This window comes from Oenanthe melanoleuca, chromosome 1 (assembly GCF_029582105.1).
Source record: "Oenanthe melanoleuca isolate GR-GAL-2019-014 chromosome 1, OMel1.0, whole genome shotgun sequence".
Lineage (NCBI taxonomy): Eukaryota > Metazoa > Chordata > Aves > Passeriformes > Muscicapidae > Oenanthe > Oenanthe melanoleuca.
The window spans coordinates 44,987,006-45,007,554 of record NC_079333.1 but is presented as its reverse complement, the minus strand read 5'-3'; the positions used below and the strand labels follow the sequence as shown (position 1 = coordinate 45,007,554).

Sequence of the window (20,549 nt, the reverse complement as noted above, 5' to 3'; positions counted from 1 at the left end):
TATTGATGGGCCTGTTTGTTAGTTTTTCTCTTAGTTTTGATTCTACTTGAAAGAGTAAATTGAAGGTATGCAGCTGGGATCTGATCTTCCATGATCCATTTGCTAAATGGTTCTGTGTGTACAGGTTGAATTTGAAATGAATCCTGTATTGTGAAAGTACTCAGGTTTTGTCTAAACTGGGAGATGTTGGTACTATTTCTTTTGCAATGTGAACTAGTGAAGGATTCACAATTAGTCTTTGGCTTTTGAAGGTTTGCGTGGTTCTCAGCTACAATGTCCTTATATGCTCTTGTTCTGTAAAGCTAAGGAAGGGATGAACTCTTAAAATTGGGTTTTAGAAATAAAAGATTTTCAGAGTCATTTCTCCAAAGTGCAGTTTTCAGTGAATTAGTAAACAAAACAACCTCCCTGCTAATACTTCTGCTCCTGGCCTTACAAGAATTTTACAGATGATGTATTTTCATGAACACAGCCTGCTCTGTTGCCCGTGTGCTGCCTCATCTGTTGCACTGTGTAGCAAGATGAATGTCCATACTGCTGTCAAGTTTGTTTTGTTTTTTGTTTCTTTTTAGCATTGTAATATGGTTTTAAGAGTAGAAGAAAGCCAGAGTGGTTTTGTGGATGCTCTTAATAATTTCCTTACTGTTGAAAGTGTGCAAATACTTCTCTGAAAAATTTTGTGAGTTGAATGTGGAGGTCCATGTCGTTGTAGAGTTGATTGTATTACGCCATACATATTCCAATGTTAGTAACTAACTATTTTCAATCCTACTGATGTTTTGATATCCATTTTATAGTCCTTAAACCTGACTTTTGTATCAGTTTACATAAGTTTACATGTTTCACCTAGAAAACACAACGTTTGAATTGGTATTTCCATCCCCAGCTTAATTCTTACAGTACAGAAGCAATTAAATAACCAACTGAAGACTGATCACAAAAGAGCTGGAACAGAGTAACATGACAAGAAGTCCTGTAGCTGGACTACTGCCATAAACTTAAAGTAATCTTCACTAGACTTTGTAGCCATATGCTTTGCACCCTTCCTTATAATTAGGTGCTTAGAAGTTGCCTGTTTGCTTTCAGAAACTGAAATAGTTTGCTGACTTACTCAAGTTTGGTGCTAAACTTGGAAGATTGGCAAAAGTGAGGATCTGTTCTGAAAGTGATGTTTCTTTCTAGGTTTCAAGACAGGTTTAAAGGTTAGCTCTTGTATATCTGCTCTTTTATTGTGGAAAGCACTATTCTGCCCAATGGGTGTTGCTTTAAATAGTTCTATTCTGTTTTGCCATCTTTGGTTTAAACATTAGTTTTTCTTGCCTTTGTGTCGATTATTCCTCTTCTGTAAATTTGCTTCTGCCAGATGTCTTTACAGATCTCTCTGGCACAGCAGCCAGGCAGATTGAAGTCAAAGATTTCACCTGAAATGGCGAAGCTTCTAGGTTGCAATTAAGATATAGTGGGAAATTTCCCATGAAGTAGGATTGGCCAGTGTTATCTTGATTGGGGTTATGCAATGGATTCCTTTCTTATTCATAAGTTGTCCTTGAAATATTTTTTACTTAACATTGGGGGAAGGGGATGTGACTGGTATTTTGATTGAAACCACTTTTTTTCAGTGCAGTGAAATAATTGTTACATCTGATGATTCAGATTATCCACAGATGGGAAGGAAAACAGCAGCTGTAAAAAGTAAATTCTTGGATTGGTAAAACAAACTGAGCTGGCACTTCAGTACACTCTAGTGACTTAGCAGATTGTGTAATTTATATAACCTCATTTATATCAGAACTAGTCGTTTGGAAATTAATTATAGGATGATGGAAAAAGTTAACTTGGAGAAGTCTTTAAACTGCTGTAGCTAGTAGTACTTTCTAGAAAACTACACAAGCAAATAGTATTTGCAATTGACTGAGCTTATAGTTAAACCAATGTGTATGTTTAATATCTCTTACTGCTGGAGCTTGTTGTGTAAGGGTCATGTTAGGTCTTCTGAGATGGAGAAATGGCTGTTCAAGAAGGGTGAATCTCTGATTTAGAAGGGACCCACAATGATTGTCAAGTCCAACTCTACAGTGAATGGCTCATACCCATGATCATCTTGTGAAAACATGATGGAAATAGAAAACATGAAAACACATTATTAGCACCATGCTCCAACCAACTGAGAGTACATGAAATGTGGGCAGCCAGAATGTAAGGCTGATTTTGGCCTTATGGGGCTATGCCTGTCAGAGGTCACAGATCCAGGGGTGAGTAGCTGCCTTCTGGCATAATGCTGCAAGCCACTGACTTCTTGAGATCTCTTTCCTTGGGGGCCATGGGTGGCTGTATGCTTACAATAAACCACAAGTGTAGTGGCTGCACAAAATTCTATTCTTTCTATCTCCTGCTGTCATTTCAGTGACTTTGTGAGCCTTTCTAGGGAAATGCAGGGGAGGAAGGAGAAGATTTGGATCTGATTATCTTCTAATTGTGTAGTTCTTCTCTGGGTATCAGCATTTTTGTAGGGTAAGCTTAGAGAATGGCTGTTATCCTGCTGGAGTCTTCTGCACTTTGTGTTTGCAAGTCCTTCTGAATTCTGTTTTTTATTGGCAAGTAGCTGATACTGTCATTCTCTGTTGGATAATGCATTGCCTCACACACCAACATTTCTTGTTGTAGTGTGCAAAGCTCTGCTGGGAGGGAATGGGCAGTATGGTGCACTGCTTCTAAAAAAACCTGACCAAAGCAAAAAAAAACCCAAGAGCAGCAAAAACAAACACCACCCAATGGCACGTGGTGCACAGAAAAAAACATGCTTAAGAGCTAATTGTATAACCTGTACAACGTTCCTAATGTTTCTTATTATAGCATGAGGAGACTGCTCTTGTTTTTTGGTGAAATCAGCAGACTTTCTGATTAAGTTAATTCTGATTGCATAGACTTCCCAGTTGGCTCTAAGCATCATGTGAAAAGCATTAGTATTTGCTCTGTTCACCCACAAAATAATAGCCTGGTAAATCCCAAAATGTTTGTCAGTATTGTAATTCAAATATAACACTGGACACAGCAGGGATTTTTCTTTAGGTTTTAGGAAGTGAGAATATACAGGCATGCTATCACAAGGTTTGTTAAAGATCCTAAGCATAAAATCCAGAGAAGACCACACAAACTCTGCTTCAGGATGTTTTTGTTTTCTGCCTGTCAACAAATTTAGTCTGCTATGAAGATTTGTAATGGTGAATTAATAATGTTACTTCATGTTCTGTATGGAAACTATGCACACAGAGAACAATAAAATCTGAAAGTTTATTTAGAGGCAGTAATGCAAGTAAAGGCTCTGCTGGATGTTTGTATTTGCGACTTGTTAAAATGGAAATAGAAAACAAGCAGGAAGAGCAGGTGAGATAGGTGTGGGTTTTGTTTGTTTTTTTTATGGAATATAGCACTATGTCTTGAATTAACTCAAGTACAGAGACTGTAACAACCTTAACCCTTAAATGCATTTGTGTCAGAATTGTTCATATTTTTAGCAACAAGTCCCCCCATTGTGTCAAAGGTCTAAAAGTAGAATAAAAATAAATTAAAACCTGATTTCCTTAGCTTTTTCAGTTTGAGCTCTGTAGTTGACTTTTTAAAATCTGATTTTTTTTTCGTATTTGTTCTCTGACACTTGGTGGTCTTATGAATGAGTTTTTATGCACTTGTAAAGCTCTAAACTGATAATGTTACTCTGATTCAACTCACTGCTTAAGCATGTGCACGTTTCCTCTACTGGCTTATGAAGTGTTCATATTTATTAGAATGACCCACTGAATCAGGGCTACTAAAAAGATGGACTTTTCAGTTTTCACACCTTTTGACTTTCAAGTAAAGCTGTATATTTTTAATATTTGATGGAAATTGATATGCCAGTACCATAAAGTTTGATTGGCAGGCACCTCTCTGGGTTTCCCCAGAGCAGCTGGGTGCTCTGTGGCTGGGAAGGAAAACCAAGTTTATTATGGCTAAGTGAAAGGCTTGCTATATTTGTTTCTAGTGTTCTATTTCTGAGACAACCCCTGACAAACTTAGCATTTAGGCTTGATGGATACTCAGTAAAAAAGGCAGGGGTATTCCAGGTGTGAGTTTATCCAGATACTTTCTTAGGATTACTATTGATTTCTGCTCCATCATGCTTGTTCTAGTAAAGGATTTAGTCTTGATGTGACTCGAAGAAACTTATCCCTTAATGTCAAGCACAGAGTAGAAGCTGGGGATCAAAGTAGGGATTTTTATTTTAGTTACCAGTAACGAGTTGCCTGCAGAAGGATGTAGTTCCCCATGGTTTCCAAATGTTTGTTCCCCTGCTTGCTTAAAAGGTCTTCATTATTATATACCCAGTGAGAATGGGGTCTGGTTTATTTGGCTTAATTGCCCTGGCCTATAGGAGCAATAGTTGTTTTGTTTGGTTTTTTTTTAAACACAGCAATTTTAAGTAGTTGGAAGAAACAGAAATAATAATTAATGCTTTTATACTGTATATGCTGTTAGGTTACAAGTTAGCCATGCATATGGAGGAGTATATCTGGAGTTTTACAAAGTGCTGGTAAAATGAAGTGCCCGATTTGTCATCCTTGATTTAGAATGTTTTGGGCTATTATTAACAGTGTTACTAATTCTGTGTCATCTTACATGTAGGATGAGTGAGTTCCATGATCAGGGCATGAATAAGATGAGGCTTATCCATAGCCTTGTTAATAAGATATGGAAAGACTAGTAATCTCATCTGATGAGAAACATCACCTTTTATAAGTTTTCCTGTGGCTTTTTCTTTTGAGCAACGGATGATGGATATTCAGTAACCCTCCTGAACTTGCCCTCAGATTTTCTTCTGTCTCTCTAGAGGGCACTAGTTGAGCTCTGGCCTTCACCCTCCTTTGGGTCAAGTGAAAATGAGGGTGTTCCCTCTGAAGTGCCCGAAGTGCTAGACAGGGAATAAGGGCAAGGGAGTTCTCCCTTGGTTTCACATAGTCAGAGAAGCATTTAATCCCGTGTGTGCATTCAGGAGAAGGACAGGGGTTAATTCTGCACTTGAGAGCAAGAAAAATGTTTAAGCAAGACTGAGAGGAAGCAGTAAAGGAAAAGCAATGACACTCCAAGATCCCAGGGGCAGGGACTCTTGGGATAAAATTCTATTATTGATAACATTACCCAAACTGTATCCGTTATACCATCCTTGGAGTTTCTGTGAATGTTGTCACTGCACAGTAGTGTTGAACTAGATAAAACAGCTTTCTTCCCAGAAGACTTACCCTTGTTTTCCCAGCACTGGTCTCTAATGGTTTAAGCACAGTCATCTACTTTGTGTGAGATTTTCAGGTGCAGTGTAAATAAAGCATGCCATGAAGTCATAAATCTAATCTGTCACATTTTAATGGGGAAACAGAGAATTATGCAGTCGTTATTTTAAAGAAGGTGCAAAAGGTAATCTGTGTCTGAAATGGCTGAATTGTGTTCTCTGTCACACTCATTAACTTAATCTGTAAGTTTGCCTCCAGTTTGGGGCTAGTTTTCTAGTGAATCAGAGTGAGTTTGTTTTGATTACCATACTAATGAGTGGGGTGAGAGAAAATGAACTGCAAAGCAACTTTTCCTCTTTCTCCTCACCCTTCCCCTTTGTGTGAAAGTGGCCTGATTCCTTTCCCACCTGTGTTGGCGAGGAAAGTTAATGTATTTGGGCTACAGTTGGGAAGGTTCTGTCACGACTGCTGTGGGCATATCCATCATGCAGGACTGCGTAGTAAAGAGCTAGAGTCTGCTCTGAAACATGACACATTCCTAGGCAAGCAGAGGGAGCTTTTGCTGATTTGTGACCTAAGTCAGTATATCTGCATAAGACACTGTTAACACATTAGCTCATGTCTGTGCCAGTTTGGGTACATGTGTACTACAGTCTGGAGATACCTTGCTCTACTTTGAAGGCACTTTTCTTGTATTAGGAAGAAACATTTTCTTTCTTTTTGTTTCTTCAGGCAACAAGAGCTTCTCTGACTCAACATTGTACTAGTCTGGGGGAGTCACTGGGCAAGGAAAATGATATTGCCCTGATTATTGATGGCCACACACTGAAGTATGCCCTTTCATTTGAAGTCAGGCGGAGCTTTCTGGACTTGGCACTCTCCTGTAAAGCGGTCATTTGTTGCAGGTAAGGAATTCTGTGACATTTTTTGGTAACAAAATGGATGTGAAGCCTGTGAAATTCCTAGTATGTGCACTGCCACACTTAAGTATGCTGGAGAGCAGCTTGCTTAGTAGTGCCTTTCTTCCTCTTATGGAGGAGGAAGCGTGTCGTTTATTAAAATTGTGTCATCAAATAGTACAATTCTTTCTGCCAGTGTCAGTCCCAGCTGAGTCAAATCTCTTCTATAAAGTGATGAAAGATTGTAAGAAAACATTATGCCTGATTGTCCAATTATAGTAGACACTGATGAAAAGGAGCGGTATGGATGTAATTTGTAATCAAAATGTTTGTGTGACTGTTCAGCTCAGCTTTAGAGAAGGTCTCTGGATGAATTTAAGTACTGATTTCTAGTTATATATTATATGAGCATGTGATAACAGTGCATTTTCCCCTGTTAAAATGTTAGACTACTGCTTGCTTTGCTAAGTCACAGCAGAGTTTGTTGCTGTTTCTGCGTATAGCCATACACAGATATGGTCCTATGTCATGACTACTCCAGAAGGAAGGAAATAAGAGCCCCAAGAAAATAAAAAGCAAAAGCTGGCTTACTTTACTTTTTGTGTAGCAGGAAGGCTGCATCATTTTTAACGTTGAAATATTATGTGGTTTGAGGGATGTGTGTGTTTGTGCTCATTGCTGGTAGTTGGGTAGACCTGTGACCCTAAGAGGGATTGTTGATTTAGGCAGGCAGGAAGTTTTATTTGCATTCTAGAAGCAAGATCTGCTTTCTGGGAAATGACTATATGGAGACCTTGTACCACTTTTTTTTTTTTTTTGCAGTTTTACTTACCTTATATGTGTGCACTTTTGTGCAAGTATCACATGGCAAAAGCAGTGCTGTCTATGTGCCTGAAATAGCTGAACCCTTGGGCTTTTTATCTGACTAGTTTATTTCCATTTGTTTTCTGAGCTGCTGTACTGCACGATACTGGGTCTAGAGCTGTTCCATGTGCTCATTAATCACCTGATGATTAGATGGAGTATGTCCTCAGCAAGTTTACAAATGATACAAGACTGAGGAGCGATTGATAACACTGAGGGCTTGGCTGCCTTTCTGAGAGACTTCAATAGGCTGAAGGATTGGGCAGCGAAATCTCATGAAGCTCAAGAAGGGGAAATGCAAAGTCCTGTGCGTAAGGACTTTACTTTTTAGTTTTACACCAGTAAACTGTGGGGGTTGCTGAGCTAGAAAGTACCTGTATCCAGAAGGATCTTGAGGTCCTTGGTGGACTAGCTGACTGTGAGCCAGCAATGAATCCTAGTGGCAAAGCGAAGGCTGGTGTTACCCTGGGCTGCAGCATAAAGAGCATTGGTAAAGGTTGAGGGTGGTGATCCTTCTCCACACTGGTGAGGTGACTTCTGGAATGTTGTGTCCAGTACTGGGGTCCTTCACATAAGGTGCAAACAGGTTTAATGGAGACAGTCCAGTGTGGGACCATGAAGATGATGAAGGGCTGGAACATCTGTCATACCAGGAGAATCTGAGAGCTGGAAGTATTCAGCCTAGAGAAAAGGAGGCTCAGAGGGGTTTTTATCAGTTTGTATGAACATGAAATAGAAGTGAACGAAGATGAGGGAGAAGGCTCTTCCCTGTAGTGTTCAGTGACAGCAATTTTTCTTCTGCTGCTGATTATTTATTTTTAAATTTGGGCAGGGGGCTGGAAGAAGAAGGCACAAAGCCTTAGAGCAGAGGTCTCATTTCTGCAGCAATTTTGTGGAGTGACAAGTGTTTCACAAGAGGGAGCTAACACAAGTGCAGCCATCTTCAGAATGCAAACAGGCTCCAATGTAGGGCCAGAGTAAAGGTCGAGGTACCTTGGGCTTTGAGAGCATCAAGTGCCCAGGAAGAGAACTGACCCTGTGTTGTGCTCTGTTTGAGGGGAAGGTAACAAACACAGAGCAGATGGAAAGCTCCTGCTTTTTTACTCTATCACAATGCTTTGGCAGAGATCCTTCCAAGGCACTTTGTTAGTTTATTTCTTGAAGATTTGACAAGTTAAATCAAATGTAGCTGAAACAAATTATATATTGCAAATTATTAAAATTACATATAAAATAAATGTAATTATCTGAATGTAACAAATGGTCCTGTTTTGCCAATGGACATGCAATACCAGACATTTCCTCTTTCATTATTTCATGAGGGGAACCAACAGGAGTTTTATTTATTAATGAATTAGCAAATTGAGGAACAATGCAGAAAAAAATACTTTAAAGTATAAATCAAAGGGGAAGAGATGATGTAATTTCATAGTTTAAAAGAAGGAATGAAAATAATTGAATTTTAAGTCCCCAGGGAAAAAGAGGAATGCTTTTAATAACCTTTAAGGCTTTTCAGGAACCTTCCAGTCACTTGCCAGGTGCTTGATACTGAAGTAAAAAAAACTTTTTTTTTTTTAATGCTCTGGGTTGTTTTTGATAGTACTTTGTGTGTCAAATAAGGCAGTGAACTTATACTTCACAGGAAGAAATTTTAAAATGGAATTGACGAAGAGGACATTTCAAATTAGAGTTGTTCCTCAAACAAGAATGTTAATTGGGAGGGGGATGTGGCTCTTTAACTTAGTGGTACGATGTTTAACCACAGTAGGAGTTGCCTTGCTATTCTCAACATTGCATAAATTCATGGGGCTTAATATTTCATAAATTTGCTAAAACATTTTCATCTTCTCTGGGGAGTTTCAGCTGCATTTGCCATTCAAAATTTTTTTTTAAATATAGTTAAGGCATGCTGTATATTCATTTTCTGAGCTTTAGGCATAAACTGTAGTTGAACTTGACTCTCAGGGGTAATCCCTTAAAATGAAACTGTAGTAAACCTGGCTCCTTTTTGCATTAAGAGGGAGAGATGGTATCTTCTGATGGGGTTAAGTCTTCCACTGTTACAGTGTCTCTAGCAGGCCACTGGCACAGTGGAGAAAAATATACCCCTCGGGAGACTTGGTAAAGCTAGCAAAATCAAATCAAACAACTCTTTAAGAAAAAGCCTTGTTTGTTAAAAGTTTTTCCAGAGGCTGACAGATCTTATTATCTTTCCTTACACTGACTGGGATGTCAGTATGTCAAAAGCAAGCAAAACTTACTTTTCAGTGGAAGTAAATGTTATTTGGAAAGCAGTTGAACTCATGACTTCATTTATGAGATCTGAGCTAATGATTGCCTGTCTCTGGTTTTCAAATGTTCCATTAATGGACCTGTTTTTAGTGATGTTTTGTGAGACACAAAATGTTAAGGCTTGGGTAGAAGTGAGATTATTCTTTTAATAACAAAATGGAGTGTTATCATTCATCTAGTATTTATTCACTAGCTGGTAGGTACAGCATGTTGCTGCATTTGGCTTTGAATATAAAAGTAGCAGAGAAGTATATAACTTGTGTTATGGCATTTCATATTTAATTATTTAATATTTTAAAAATTCAATATAATTTTTAATTTCTATTTAATTCTCTACTGAAGAACCTGCCTTGAATTGGAAGTATTTTTAGTTGAATTAATGCGGTGTTTCAGAAACACATGTTTATGACTATGCTTTGGGAACTTTTTGTTATTGTTGAACAGAGCTTCTTTGCAGGTGGCAGTGACTCTGCCTTTGTATGGGTTTAATGCCATATTGACAAGACATCCATTAGGAAGAACCAATCATCAGCATTTAAGAGATTAAATCATTCTGAGCAGTTTATAACTACTTGGTACTTAAAATTAATTTCTGGACAGCAAAAGTAGTCCTTAGCTTAATTTCTTTCACAACAAAACAAGCATCTCCAGAGAGATGCATAGCATAAGACTGTGAACCCATCCCACACTGGGATGAAAAAGAATCCCTGCCATAGTGAGGTTCTTTTCTCTTCTGCTTGTATTCCTGCCCATTTCTGCAGTGCTGCTCGAGGTGATGATGCTGGGATGTTGTTTCTTTTCTATATGTGTACTTAGTTCCTGCAGCTTTTCAGCTGAGTGAACAATGAGTTGATGCCATTGTGGGAGGGGTTTCAGGTAATAGGAAAATAAATAAAAATATTTCAATTGCTGTACAATCCATCAGCTTTTCTGCTATACTTAGATCAGATGTCCTGTACTGAACAGGTGTCTATAAAGTGGTGCAGCATGAACAGAAGATGAGAAAATCTAGCAACAGCAGTTTCTATGGACTATCTGCTATTTCCACAAGGATGCTTGCCATGTCATGGCTACTACATCAGGATGATTTTGCTTGGTTTTAGGTGTGAAAGGTGTGTGCAGCTGTTCCTCAGCATCTGAACACTGACTTCTGGAGGGGCTTCTGCCCAACCTCACCAGCTGGTTTTAGGTGATAGTGGCACAAACTGTTGCTTTTAGTACCTTGAGCAATATTGGAGCTGTAGTGATAATGGTTAGGAGATGAGTAAAAAAGGAAACGATGAGAAAATGAATGTTTTTTTAAACAACCTCCCAGCAACAGGAAAATGCTGTTCTACCTGTGTTGCTGTTGCATGTAGCATACAGGGAAGCTGGGATGAGGACATGAGCCCACAGGCATCAATCTGACAATAGACACTAAATGCTCTGAAATGAGCATACCCTTTGACTAGAATGTGTCTGCTTGGGTATTAAAAGGGAAGGGGTTTAATGAGTTGAAAGCAGAAGGTTGGAGAAGGGAAGGCAAAAAGCAGCTTTTGAAGAATACATGTCGCTAATTGTTAGAGTCATTTCATGAGCTAAGGAGAGAGGAGAGATGAGGAGCCAAGAGAAGAGTTCTCTCAGCACTCCAAGTTGTAAAGCTGTAGCTGGGGTGCTTCTGGTCTTCCATCATGATTTGGAGGAGACATTAATAACATAGCTGACAAAATGAACATCTGGAATACTTCTTAAATATTTATTCCCCCAACTTGCATATTGTTGCTGGTGTTAGTATTTGACAAAATGATTATTCTGTGCTGTGGTTCAGTGTGTATTTATTTATTGAATCAAGAAAGTGTCTTGCTGGCTTTCATTAGATAAGATCCCCATTTTCATGACAAAAAATTGCAGTTCAATTCTGATTAACAGTATGCTAGCCAATTCTAATGTTAATTGGTCCCAGAGAAAATTATGGATGTGTTACATTTTCCTGTATGTACATCTTGTGTTTCCCCTCATCTGTCACCTACTAAATAATCAATGCTCATTCTCTTGTTCTATTTCTGCCAACTCATGACAGCAGTATTCATCTCATGACTATGAAAACCATGAGGGAAGAAACATTCTGACAGCTTTAGTGTTTGTAGATAATTGAAGTGGGAAGAAGGTTTGGAGTTGCAACATTACATGCACTCTTGAATAAAGAATACTCACAGATTATTAGAAATGATCACCTAAACTGTTCAGTGTGTATGTAGGGATGTGTAAAGCAATCCTGGGACTTTCTTATGATTATTTTTCTTAAAAGCCTTTTGGCTGCTTTGCAAGAGCGAAGTAAACTTGGAAAATGTCACCAGTTCTCTGCTGGAAAGCTAATATGGGCATACTCTAGGAGAGCTTGGTCTTATAAATTTGGTAATTATATTATCCTCTGAGTGGCAAAGTGAGTTTCTGCTGCATGTTTTGACTTTTTGACTCTGTTCTTTTTAATCAGTGTTCTGAGCTATGACAGTTCCTGAACCTCACTCTCATAGGTCAAATCATTCAAATGCATAGCTAGCCTTTAAAGGGGGGAAAAAATTACTGTTACTACTTAATGAGACTGTTTTAATTGGTATTGTTTGTTTTTTAAATGACACAGGTGAAGCGCGTTTCCCTTGGGTAACTATTAACTGCCTGACATCCTGAATTTAAATGATTCATGCGATGTGGCCAAACATTTCTTACTGCTTAACTTCATCCCATTATTGTGACTGTTCCTATTCTTAGAATTATTTTGCTTTATTTGTTCAGATGAGGAAATAATTCAAATGAAGTAATCTCTAAATTGAATCAATGTTCCAGTTTCCCCTGCTATTCACAATTTGGCAAAATATACATTTGCCTTTTTGAGTTTATTAAAGAAAAATACTTAGCTAGTTGACTGAGTTTGTATTGTGTTTAAACTTGTGTATGTCAGTTCATATCCTGTATCTGTTTTAGTGTTCAGTTTCTGTTTATATTGGATGACTGACTGAGTTCCCATGCTCATAACTGATTATGAATGAAAAATTCTGCTTCACCTCTATTTCCTGTTTCTGTTACCATTCTTACTAGCAAATTTACTTACCACTAAGTATTTGGAAAAGGTTGGAGGAAAGGCATGAATACAGCTAAAATAATCCTTTGTCATTGGAAACAATTTTGTAGGAAAAGTACTGCATGTCCTGACAAAAACTTAATAACTTTCTCCTTCAGGTTTACCCTAGTTGCTCTATTGAAAATTCATTTGTTGCCATTTTTCATTCTGTGCCCAATATTTAGGTGACCAAAATCTTAGCATTTTACTTGAACCATCTTGTCAAATGCAAGTGAAATTTGTCTCTTAAGCAATGGGGTGATAATACTCACAAACAGTTCCAAATGATATCAGTGTCTGTTTCTTCACCATGTCTCAGTATCTTGTCCAAATTGCTTTTGGTCTCTTCAGTTACTGAGCAGGAGCAGCCAGCAGTGCTATGTTTAGCACTATACTTCCCAAATTGGAAAATAAACATTCCATAGATACTGCACATGAGAAAAAACTATGCTGCTGGAACGTATGCTATTTTAGAAGAAAGATAAAACTGTGGTTTGGAATACCTTCTGTTCCACGAGAAATTCATAGTACTGGTATATTTTTCTTTCCACAAGTGTTAGTGTGTTAACCCCTGTTTTCTGGTCAAGTTCCAAATTGAACAATTGCTTTCTTCTCACTGAAATTCCCCTGCCTTCTTTATTGAATATAATATTCTTCATTTCCTATGCAAAGCTGTTGAGGGTGATGGTGTGAATGCTGAAGTTCACCAGGTTTTAATTCAGAGGTACTACAGCAAAGTTCTGCTTGTGAACCCACCTCCAACTATTTGCATCCCTTCATTTTAAGCTTCTCTTTTGTAAAAACAGTATTGGAAGCATAAGTGTTATCACCACTCTCTTCAAGCAAATAAAGCTTCTTCCCAAACCACAGATGTGACACTCTGATTCTCCATTGGGCTTCAGGAATGCCAGTTTTTTCCTGCTGAGGCATTCTAGCACAACTGGACTCTTGACACAGTTGTCCTTCTTTCTTACCACTTGTCTGTTGTGCCAAATACCCTTTTCCTGAGTTCCTGGAACAGTGTGTTGTCTGCTAGGGAGTGACTGAATATTTCCTCTTACGGAATTCCCTGCTGGTCCATAAGGCTGGATGGAGGCCAAAGGTCTGGTGCCTTTCTGCAACCTTGCAACTGGTTTGTGAAGGTTTCTGGCTGTGTAGAAAAGTTCCTTAATTCCTTGCTCACCAGGTTGCAATTGCAAGGAAATATTTTACCTTTTCTGTTTTTTTGTAATGGTTTGTCAAATGTTATGAAGAAATTGGTAGCCTTACCTTGATCATTCCTTACTATTCTGAATTTTCTTCTCTAAATATTGGGTAGTTTTAAAGATCTCAAAACTTTTCCTAGGAGAGGATTTGAGGATTCTCCTGCTTTTATTGAAATATTTATTTTTGTCTTCCAAGTTTAATATTTGAATTTCACTAAAATCCTGATGTGTGAAGGTACAGAAGACAAAGGCCTCTAAAGAATATGTGGTGCTGCATTGTGTTCAGAAACAAGACTCAAACCAACTGTAATATTACTCCTTTCATAAGATCCAAGAGGGTCTCGTGCTCTATCCCACAGGACCAGCTTAAATATTGTATTTTCCATTGTTAAAACTACAGATATAAAATTACAGAGGCAGGAACAGTCTGTTCTGCAAGTTTCTTAGTACTGCAGGGAATTCCTTCATGAGGACTCTGGGCTTCAGGGCGCTGTAGTAATATGTGGGATGCTGAACTGGTAAAACCACTCTGATCAGAGTTTCCAAAAGTGCTTAGTGTTGGTGGAAGCTGACTCTAGAGTATGTGTAAGTTCAATAGGAGCACAGCTGAATCCATACTAGATATTTGGAAAAATTTGACCTTACACTGAAAAAATGGCTAGGTTTAAATGTATTTCTTTGCTATTCATACCCTTGAAATCACTATAATAAAACTAAAACTATGCTTGAGGGAAATAGAGTAAACTGATTTGATTCAACAGGCTAGACTAGGAAGCAAACTCTAAGTTTGTTCACATGAGTAGAAAAATGAAGAGGCTCTGGCTCCAGTGGGCTATACAGTTTTTGGCCTGCCAATGTGTTTGAAATGTGTAGATCTATAGATCTTTAACTGTGTGAGTAAGTACCACCATATTCTGCAGGGCAAACAAGGCTGCCCAGTTGGAAGCCATTTGGCAAAGTAGCCATGTTGGTGGTGTAATAGCTGTTTTGGGACTTAGGCTTTCCTTTGCACAGTTGCCCACAGATAGTAGGAATAATTCTTCATGGAATCCTCTGTGTTTTGCAGTCTATAAGGGATGCTCATCTGCTTATGCAGAGCAGTAGTAAACTCATCCTTTCAAAAAATAAAAATCTTATCTCTGTGCTAATAATTCTCCTTAGTACTTCTTAGAAAAGGCAAGCCAGAAAATGTGTGAGGAATACCTGTACTTGCAAAGATATACTCCAGAATCTGAAGAAAAACTCATTTTCTGCTGTATCAGAGCTACCATTCAGCTTAAGGGCTCTGTGTTCTGAACACCACTGGCAGGATTAAAATGGTAGAGACTTGGATTCTGCATTCACCAGTAGGCTGATCTTACACTTTTTCTGAAAAAGGAGGTTTAAATAGTTCCTCCCTCTTCTGGGAAAGCTGCTTTGATCTCTTGTTTTGGTATATGTGTTGAATACATTTTTCTTCTACTCTTTCAAACTTGCTTCTCCAGTAGTGTCTAGAATGGATGACAGTGATAGACATTGAAAATTATGATCACCTTTAAATCTTGCTCTTTCATATCCCCATTTTCTTACTGTTTTCCATGTCATGGCATGCTTACACTTTTAAATTGCTCTGTCTCACAGGTCTTCTGTCACATCTCACTTTGTATAATATGTGATCTTTGTGCATTTCTAGGATTGTTTTATTTATGCTCTACATAAACCTTTTCTTTTCTACATAAACACACAAATTCAAATTCCTACAGGGAGCACTTTGATCAGAGCTGCTAAATCTGTGCAGAGTGTTATATGTACCTATTTGCCTACATGTCTTGAAAGAGCTGTTCCTTGTGAGCTGTCATAGGGAGAACCAAGGAGTCCTAAAAACAACCCAAAACTTGACATAATGTGTTAAGGTGCCAAAATGAAGACGAGCTACCAACTCAATACAGCTGGGCAGAAGGCATCTGTTTGAGAACTCAACTGCCTGTCATCTTTTTGCAAAAAAGATGTTGTTTGGAAGTTGTTTGGATGTGCTGAGCATTCAGAGGTTGCTGGCTGAACTGATCCTGATGTGTGGGGAGGCAGGATTTCGCAGTCTCTGTGGAGGTTGAAAGGTCTTAAGAACTGCTCTGCAGCTCAAGAATGGCTGCTATGATTGTTATGTATGTAGAATCATTTGCTGTGGTTCACTCCTCTGTAGTCTTTCACCTGGCTTTAATCTGGTGAAATGTTAAGCTCAGAATTGTCTATATGCGGAAGATGAAAGGTCATTTTTGCATATGATGTACTCAGTGTCCAAGTCAGTGCTGAGTTTCTGCAAAACTTTCTACCTCTACATTCCTTGTCCTCCAAGTGAGATGCTTCCATATGCCTTGGTGCAGGGTTGTGCACATAGGTCATCACCCAGATGTAGTCTTCGTGGTGTGATGGATCGCTTGGAGCAGTGGGTCAGTGATGTTGTCAGGAGATGGAATGACTCTGGAAACTGCCATAGTGATATGAGTGTGTCCAGGACTAGGTGATGATATTGAGATCACTGCCCACAGATCAGCTGTGTGTGCCCATCTCTTGTCTCTGAGGGTTGTTTGTGGGTCCTTTGTGTGTTATTCTCCAATCCTCCAACAAGTGTCCTTAAAACTGTCAAAACTAGCAACTAGTTCATAAAACCGTCAGAGTTAATATAGCCATATTTTGAGACCTCATTTGGCCCTACTTTTTATAAATAGAAAGTAGCTGTACTGTGGGATTTTCTGCTGCAAAGACTGGGTCTCTGTAAATTTTTGATTGCTGGTTGGTATAGTGGGAGCAAGAGCTGTGGCTGAGTTCCACTTAGAACTGGGGATGACCTCCAGAGCAACAAGCAACTATAGGATTTTTTTGCTACTTTGCAAGATGTTTTTTGCAGCTGCATTACTGTTGGTTAAGAAGTTCCAACTTCATCTTAGAAGAATAAATTGAAGCAACACTTGTAAGCAGCTCCTTCAAGGTATCAGTCATGATTGCTTTTAACCCCTGGTGCTTGTGATTGTCCCTCCCCTGGGCTGGATGGTTGACTTAGCTTTATTTTTTCAGTACAGCTGGTTTTAGGAATCTAAGGAAGTAATGTGTGCAAGCTTTCTTCTTCATTGTTTCTCATGTCTGTTTCTTTTGATAACCAACATGTGTGGGCTGGAAATCTAAGCTGTTCAGGGATGTTTTGTTAGGGTAGACTTTTAAAAGCAACATAGAGCTATGTTTTATTCTGCCCAAGTGTAAAAATCTAATGAATATTTTTACATTAATTGCTGAGCTCAGGCGTTCTTAGCACATTCATGGGATTTGCTGGTTTTGTCTGACTAGTTGAATGGGTATAGTAACTAGTGGGGATTTAAGAAAAAATGTCTGAGGACCCTGCTTCATGCTTGTTTACAGCAATAATAGTTCTGGGAGACTGTCCTGTACCTGGTCATCTAAAACGCTGTTCAGCTGTTTTGGCCATGTCTGCCCCTGAACCTGGGGTGATACAGAATCACAGGAGGCACCACAGTGGGGTCATCTGGTCCAACTTCCCCAGGCAGGGCCATCCTAGAGCACATGGCACAGGATTGCATCCAGATGGCTCTTGAATGTCTGTCTCAGTGAGGGAGACTCTACAACTCCTCTAGGCAGCCTGTTCCAGTGCTCTGTCCCTTGCACAGTAACTGTGGTACCTGCTACCCTGGGCACACCACAGGTACATAGTGACTTGCTGTCCTTTTATTGCACTGCATGGCCACCAGCAGATTTTGCATTTTGATAGGTCAAAAATGTGATGAAGTAATCTCAAACTACTGAATAGCTGCTCTGAAAACTGCACACTGCCTTTGTAAACGGTTCAGCAAGTACCCTGCTGTATGGCAACACTTCTTTGAGAGATTTTCTTCACCATAAGGTGACTTTTATTCACGTTATGAACTTTAGAATTTTAAAATATCCAGTGTCTTCACATTTAGAGAGTAAATATTGTATGGCTATTTTAAAAACAAATGACTACACATAGTTCTCTGGTTTATAAGCTCATATATATGTACAAGTATATGCAAGGTTCATACAGGTTGTGTGAACAGGAAACTGCAAGTATTTTTTCTTCTTGTGATAATTTTTTTTTGTTCGGTTTTTTCGGATTTGTTTTTTCAGTGGAGTGGTTAACCTGGAGATCAATATGGACAGAACACAAGGCATCCCATTAGGGCTGGCATAGCTCATAAAAGCAGGGCATATCCCAGTGGAGGCTGTTAGACCCAGCAGTTGCTGTGCAGTGCACCGCTGTGAGCGTGCTGTGCTTGTGGAGCTCCTGGGCTGTGACAAACTGTGTGCTTTGAGAAGCTGAAATACCATCTCTGCCTCTCTGCACAGTCCCTAATGTTTAACCTCTTATTTTGAGCAAGTATGTGAATCTTCAGTGTTGTTGATTCTGATCAACCAGAGTTACTCTCTGCAGAGAAAAGGCTGCTTAATTCAGTTCATATCTGTGACTGGAAAGGAATCAGCCTTCAGGTACTGTGTGTGCTGCTTGGGTGTTAGTGCCCACTGTCACTTAATGGGTCTTTGCCTCAGCTTTTAGAGCAGTTGACATGATGTCCTGATGGGACTGGAAAGTATAGACTATCTTTGTCTGAGGTGATAATCTAAACTAAAATTAAGGGTCAAGGTGGAGGTTGCTTTTGTAAATAACAGGCATTGGTTGGAGGCCCTTTATAGCATATCACAGTTGTTGTAGCCCTCCCCAAAGCAAACTCTGTACCTGATTTTATTTGAAAATAGAAAAGCAAAGAACTTTTTAAACATTACTTGACTTTTTAAAAAATAAACCTGATTTAATTACTGCTGGTATCATTAAGTTCTTTTTTGCTTATCCAAAAGACTAATGTTTTATATGTGGACAAAAAGTGCTCTGAACCTAGCCTATGGTATGATTACTGGGGTCCCTGCCTGTCCCAACTGAAGACCTTTGGATCAAAAGAAAGCTGGAGGAAACTATTCTTTCCTCCTCAACTACTTCTTTCAAATTGTTGGTTTAAAACAAATATGTTTCCTTCAAATTGCAGGTAATAAAAGTATTCACATTAAACTGCAAAGAACTACGTGCAAAAGAAACTGATCTGATTTAAATTATAGAAAGAAATAAATAGTGAGCTGAATCTTCAACTCTGCCCACAATGCAATGCAACTTACTGTACCATGTTGCAAAGTTTTGGGGATCTTTTCACTACTCAAGAGGAGTGTTGTGACTCAAGAATGCAGTCCTAGTGTTAATTTTTCTGGTTTTGGTTTCTTCTTTTATCTCCAAATAACAGTTGGTGGGACTAGGGAGAGGGTCATATGGAAATGTCTAAGCCCAGAAAACAGATGGCAACAGCTTCTTTAGAGCTTTTGTGCTTTATTAGATGAATAAGCATTTAGGGACCTTTTAAAAGCATGTGTCCTGGACCCAGTACCATATCCTTAGCCCTTAGAGCTTAATATTAATGTTTCCATACAGTTGGGATCTATTACAGGATATAAAAAGCTCCACTGATTTAGAGCTCTGTTTTAATGGTATTTGTGCCTCTTATCGAAGGCTGGCTCCTGATGTGTGGTTCATGGCTCTGCTAAGAGGGGAAGAAGCGTTCCAGGAGTTCTGGCTTTTTTTGCAGGCATCTCTGGGGGTAAAGCCAGTGCTTGGTCTCCGCAGTCCTTTGCTTAGAGATGGATTGTGTGAAGGACCCCACGTGGTACAAGGGGTCAGACTTGTTGCTCTTTCAGTGACTGGCAGCTTGGAAGAGGCATATTTTCAACTGTGTAAAGCACAGCAACAATTTCTGTACCTTGGCACAATAGGATCAGATGTAATTTGTGAAAACAGGAAAGAATTGAACATTTTTGCAGTCCCAGGTGTGCCATGGTGTAATGGAGGCAGGTCTATAATTTCAATGTTCTCCACAGCAGTGCAATTTTTTTCTGGGCCCTTTTAACTTAGAGAGAGTTGCAGTGATCCTGGAGAGCTTTACTGAAAAAAATATAAATTGCTAGGAGAGTGGACAATGCAAAGGGGGAAGGGATTTCTTCAGCCTGCCTGGGAGACTTTGCTATGTTCTGATGGTGTTCTAAAACCATTTCATTAATGTGTGACACCTGATTCCTCCCTACTATTTTGCCTGTGTTTTTGTGTTCAAAGAACAGAGGTGTTGTTATTGTGGGATTCTGGTATGGGTTTTCAACCTGTGCTGATGTTTTAAGGTGTGCAGCCATACAAACACAGCATTGTAATAAGATGATGTATCCAGATGTTACAAACTGCATCTTTCACAATCATAATATCCTTTTTGTATCTGATCTTCCTCTTCTAAAATCACTGTTTGCATTTCCTTTTTCCTCATACATCTTCCAGCTTCTTCATATTGGGCCTTGCATTCATTTTTGGATTTTAGTCTTGAATACCAGGCTGACAGGCTTATCTTTGATGCTGTTGCCAGTTGGTTATGTCTAGGGGAAAATTTTTTTTTATTTTATTTGATACATGCAGTAAAAGCTAATATTTTGCAAGATGGTAGAGAGCAGGAACAGTGGTGGCAGCAGCAATTTAGTTGAAGGTGCAGCAAACAAGGCCAGCTCATGCTCAGTATTCACACTCCAAGTCCAGAATGGGAGGGTTGGAAAGAATTTTGGTTTTGGCCTGAGAACAAGAAAAGGATTAAAACCACTAAACTTATTCTAAGTTTTTTTTCTGAGAAGAAGGAACTGAGTGGAGAATGAAGTATAGTATGGTGTTTTATGTAGTGATGACTGAAAAGCATAAAAAGACTTTCTTCTATTGTCAATTCTAATTGGAGGCTGGCACTGATTAGCAAGAGTAAAGAGGTCTAGGAAAGGAAAGACAAATGGGGAATTTTATTGAGTGGAAAGCTGCTGAACAAAAGAAGTTTTTTGTTCCTCTGTATTCTAGCGGCTT

At 39.0% G+C, this 20,549-nt stretch overlaps 1 protein-coding gene across 2 annotated transcripts in view; it reads left to right on the top strand.

The window, feature by feature from the left end:
- The window catches only part of ATP8A2 (ATPase phospholipid transporting 8A2), a 314,082-nt gene that overhangs the window by 114,595 nt on the left and 178,938 nt on the right, over positions 1 to 20,549 (top strand). For both annotated transcript variants that reach the window (XM_056495071.1, XM_056495079.1), the window contains one exon: positions 5,997 to 6,169. In XM_056495071.1, the coding sequence (XP_056351046.1) occupies positions 5,997 to 6,169 (173 nt within the window). The remainder of the gene's footprint in view (positions 1 to 5,996; positions 6,170 to 20,549) is intronic.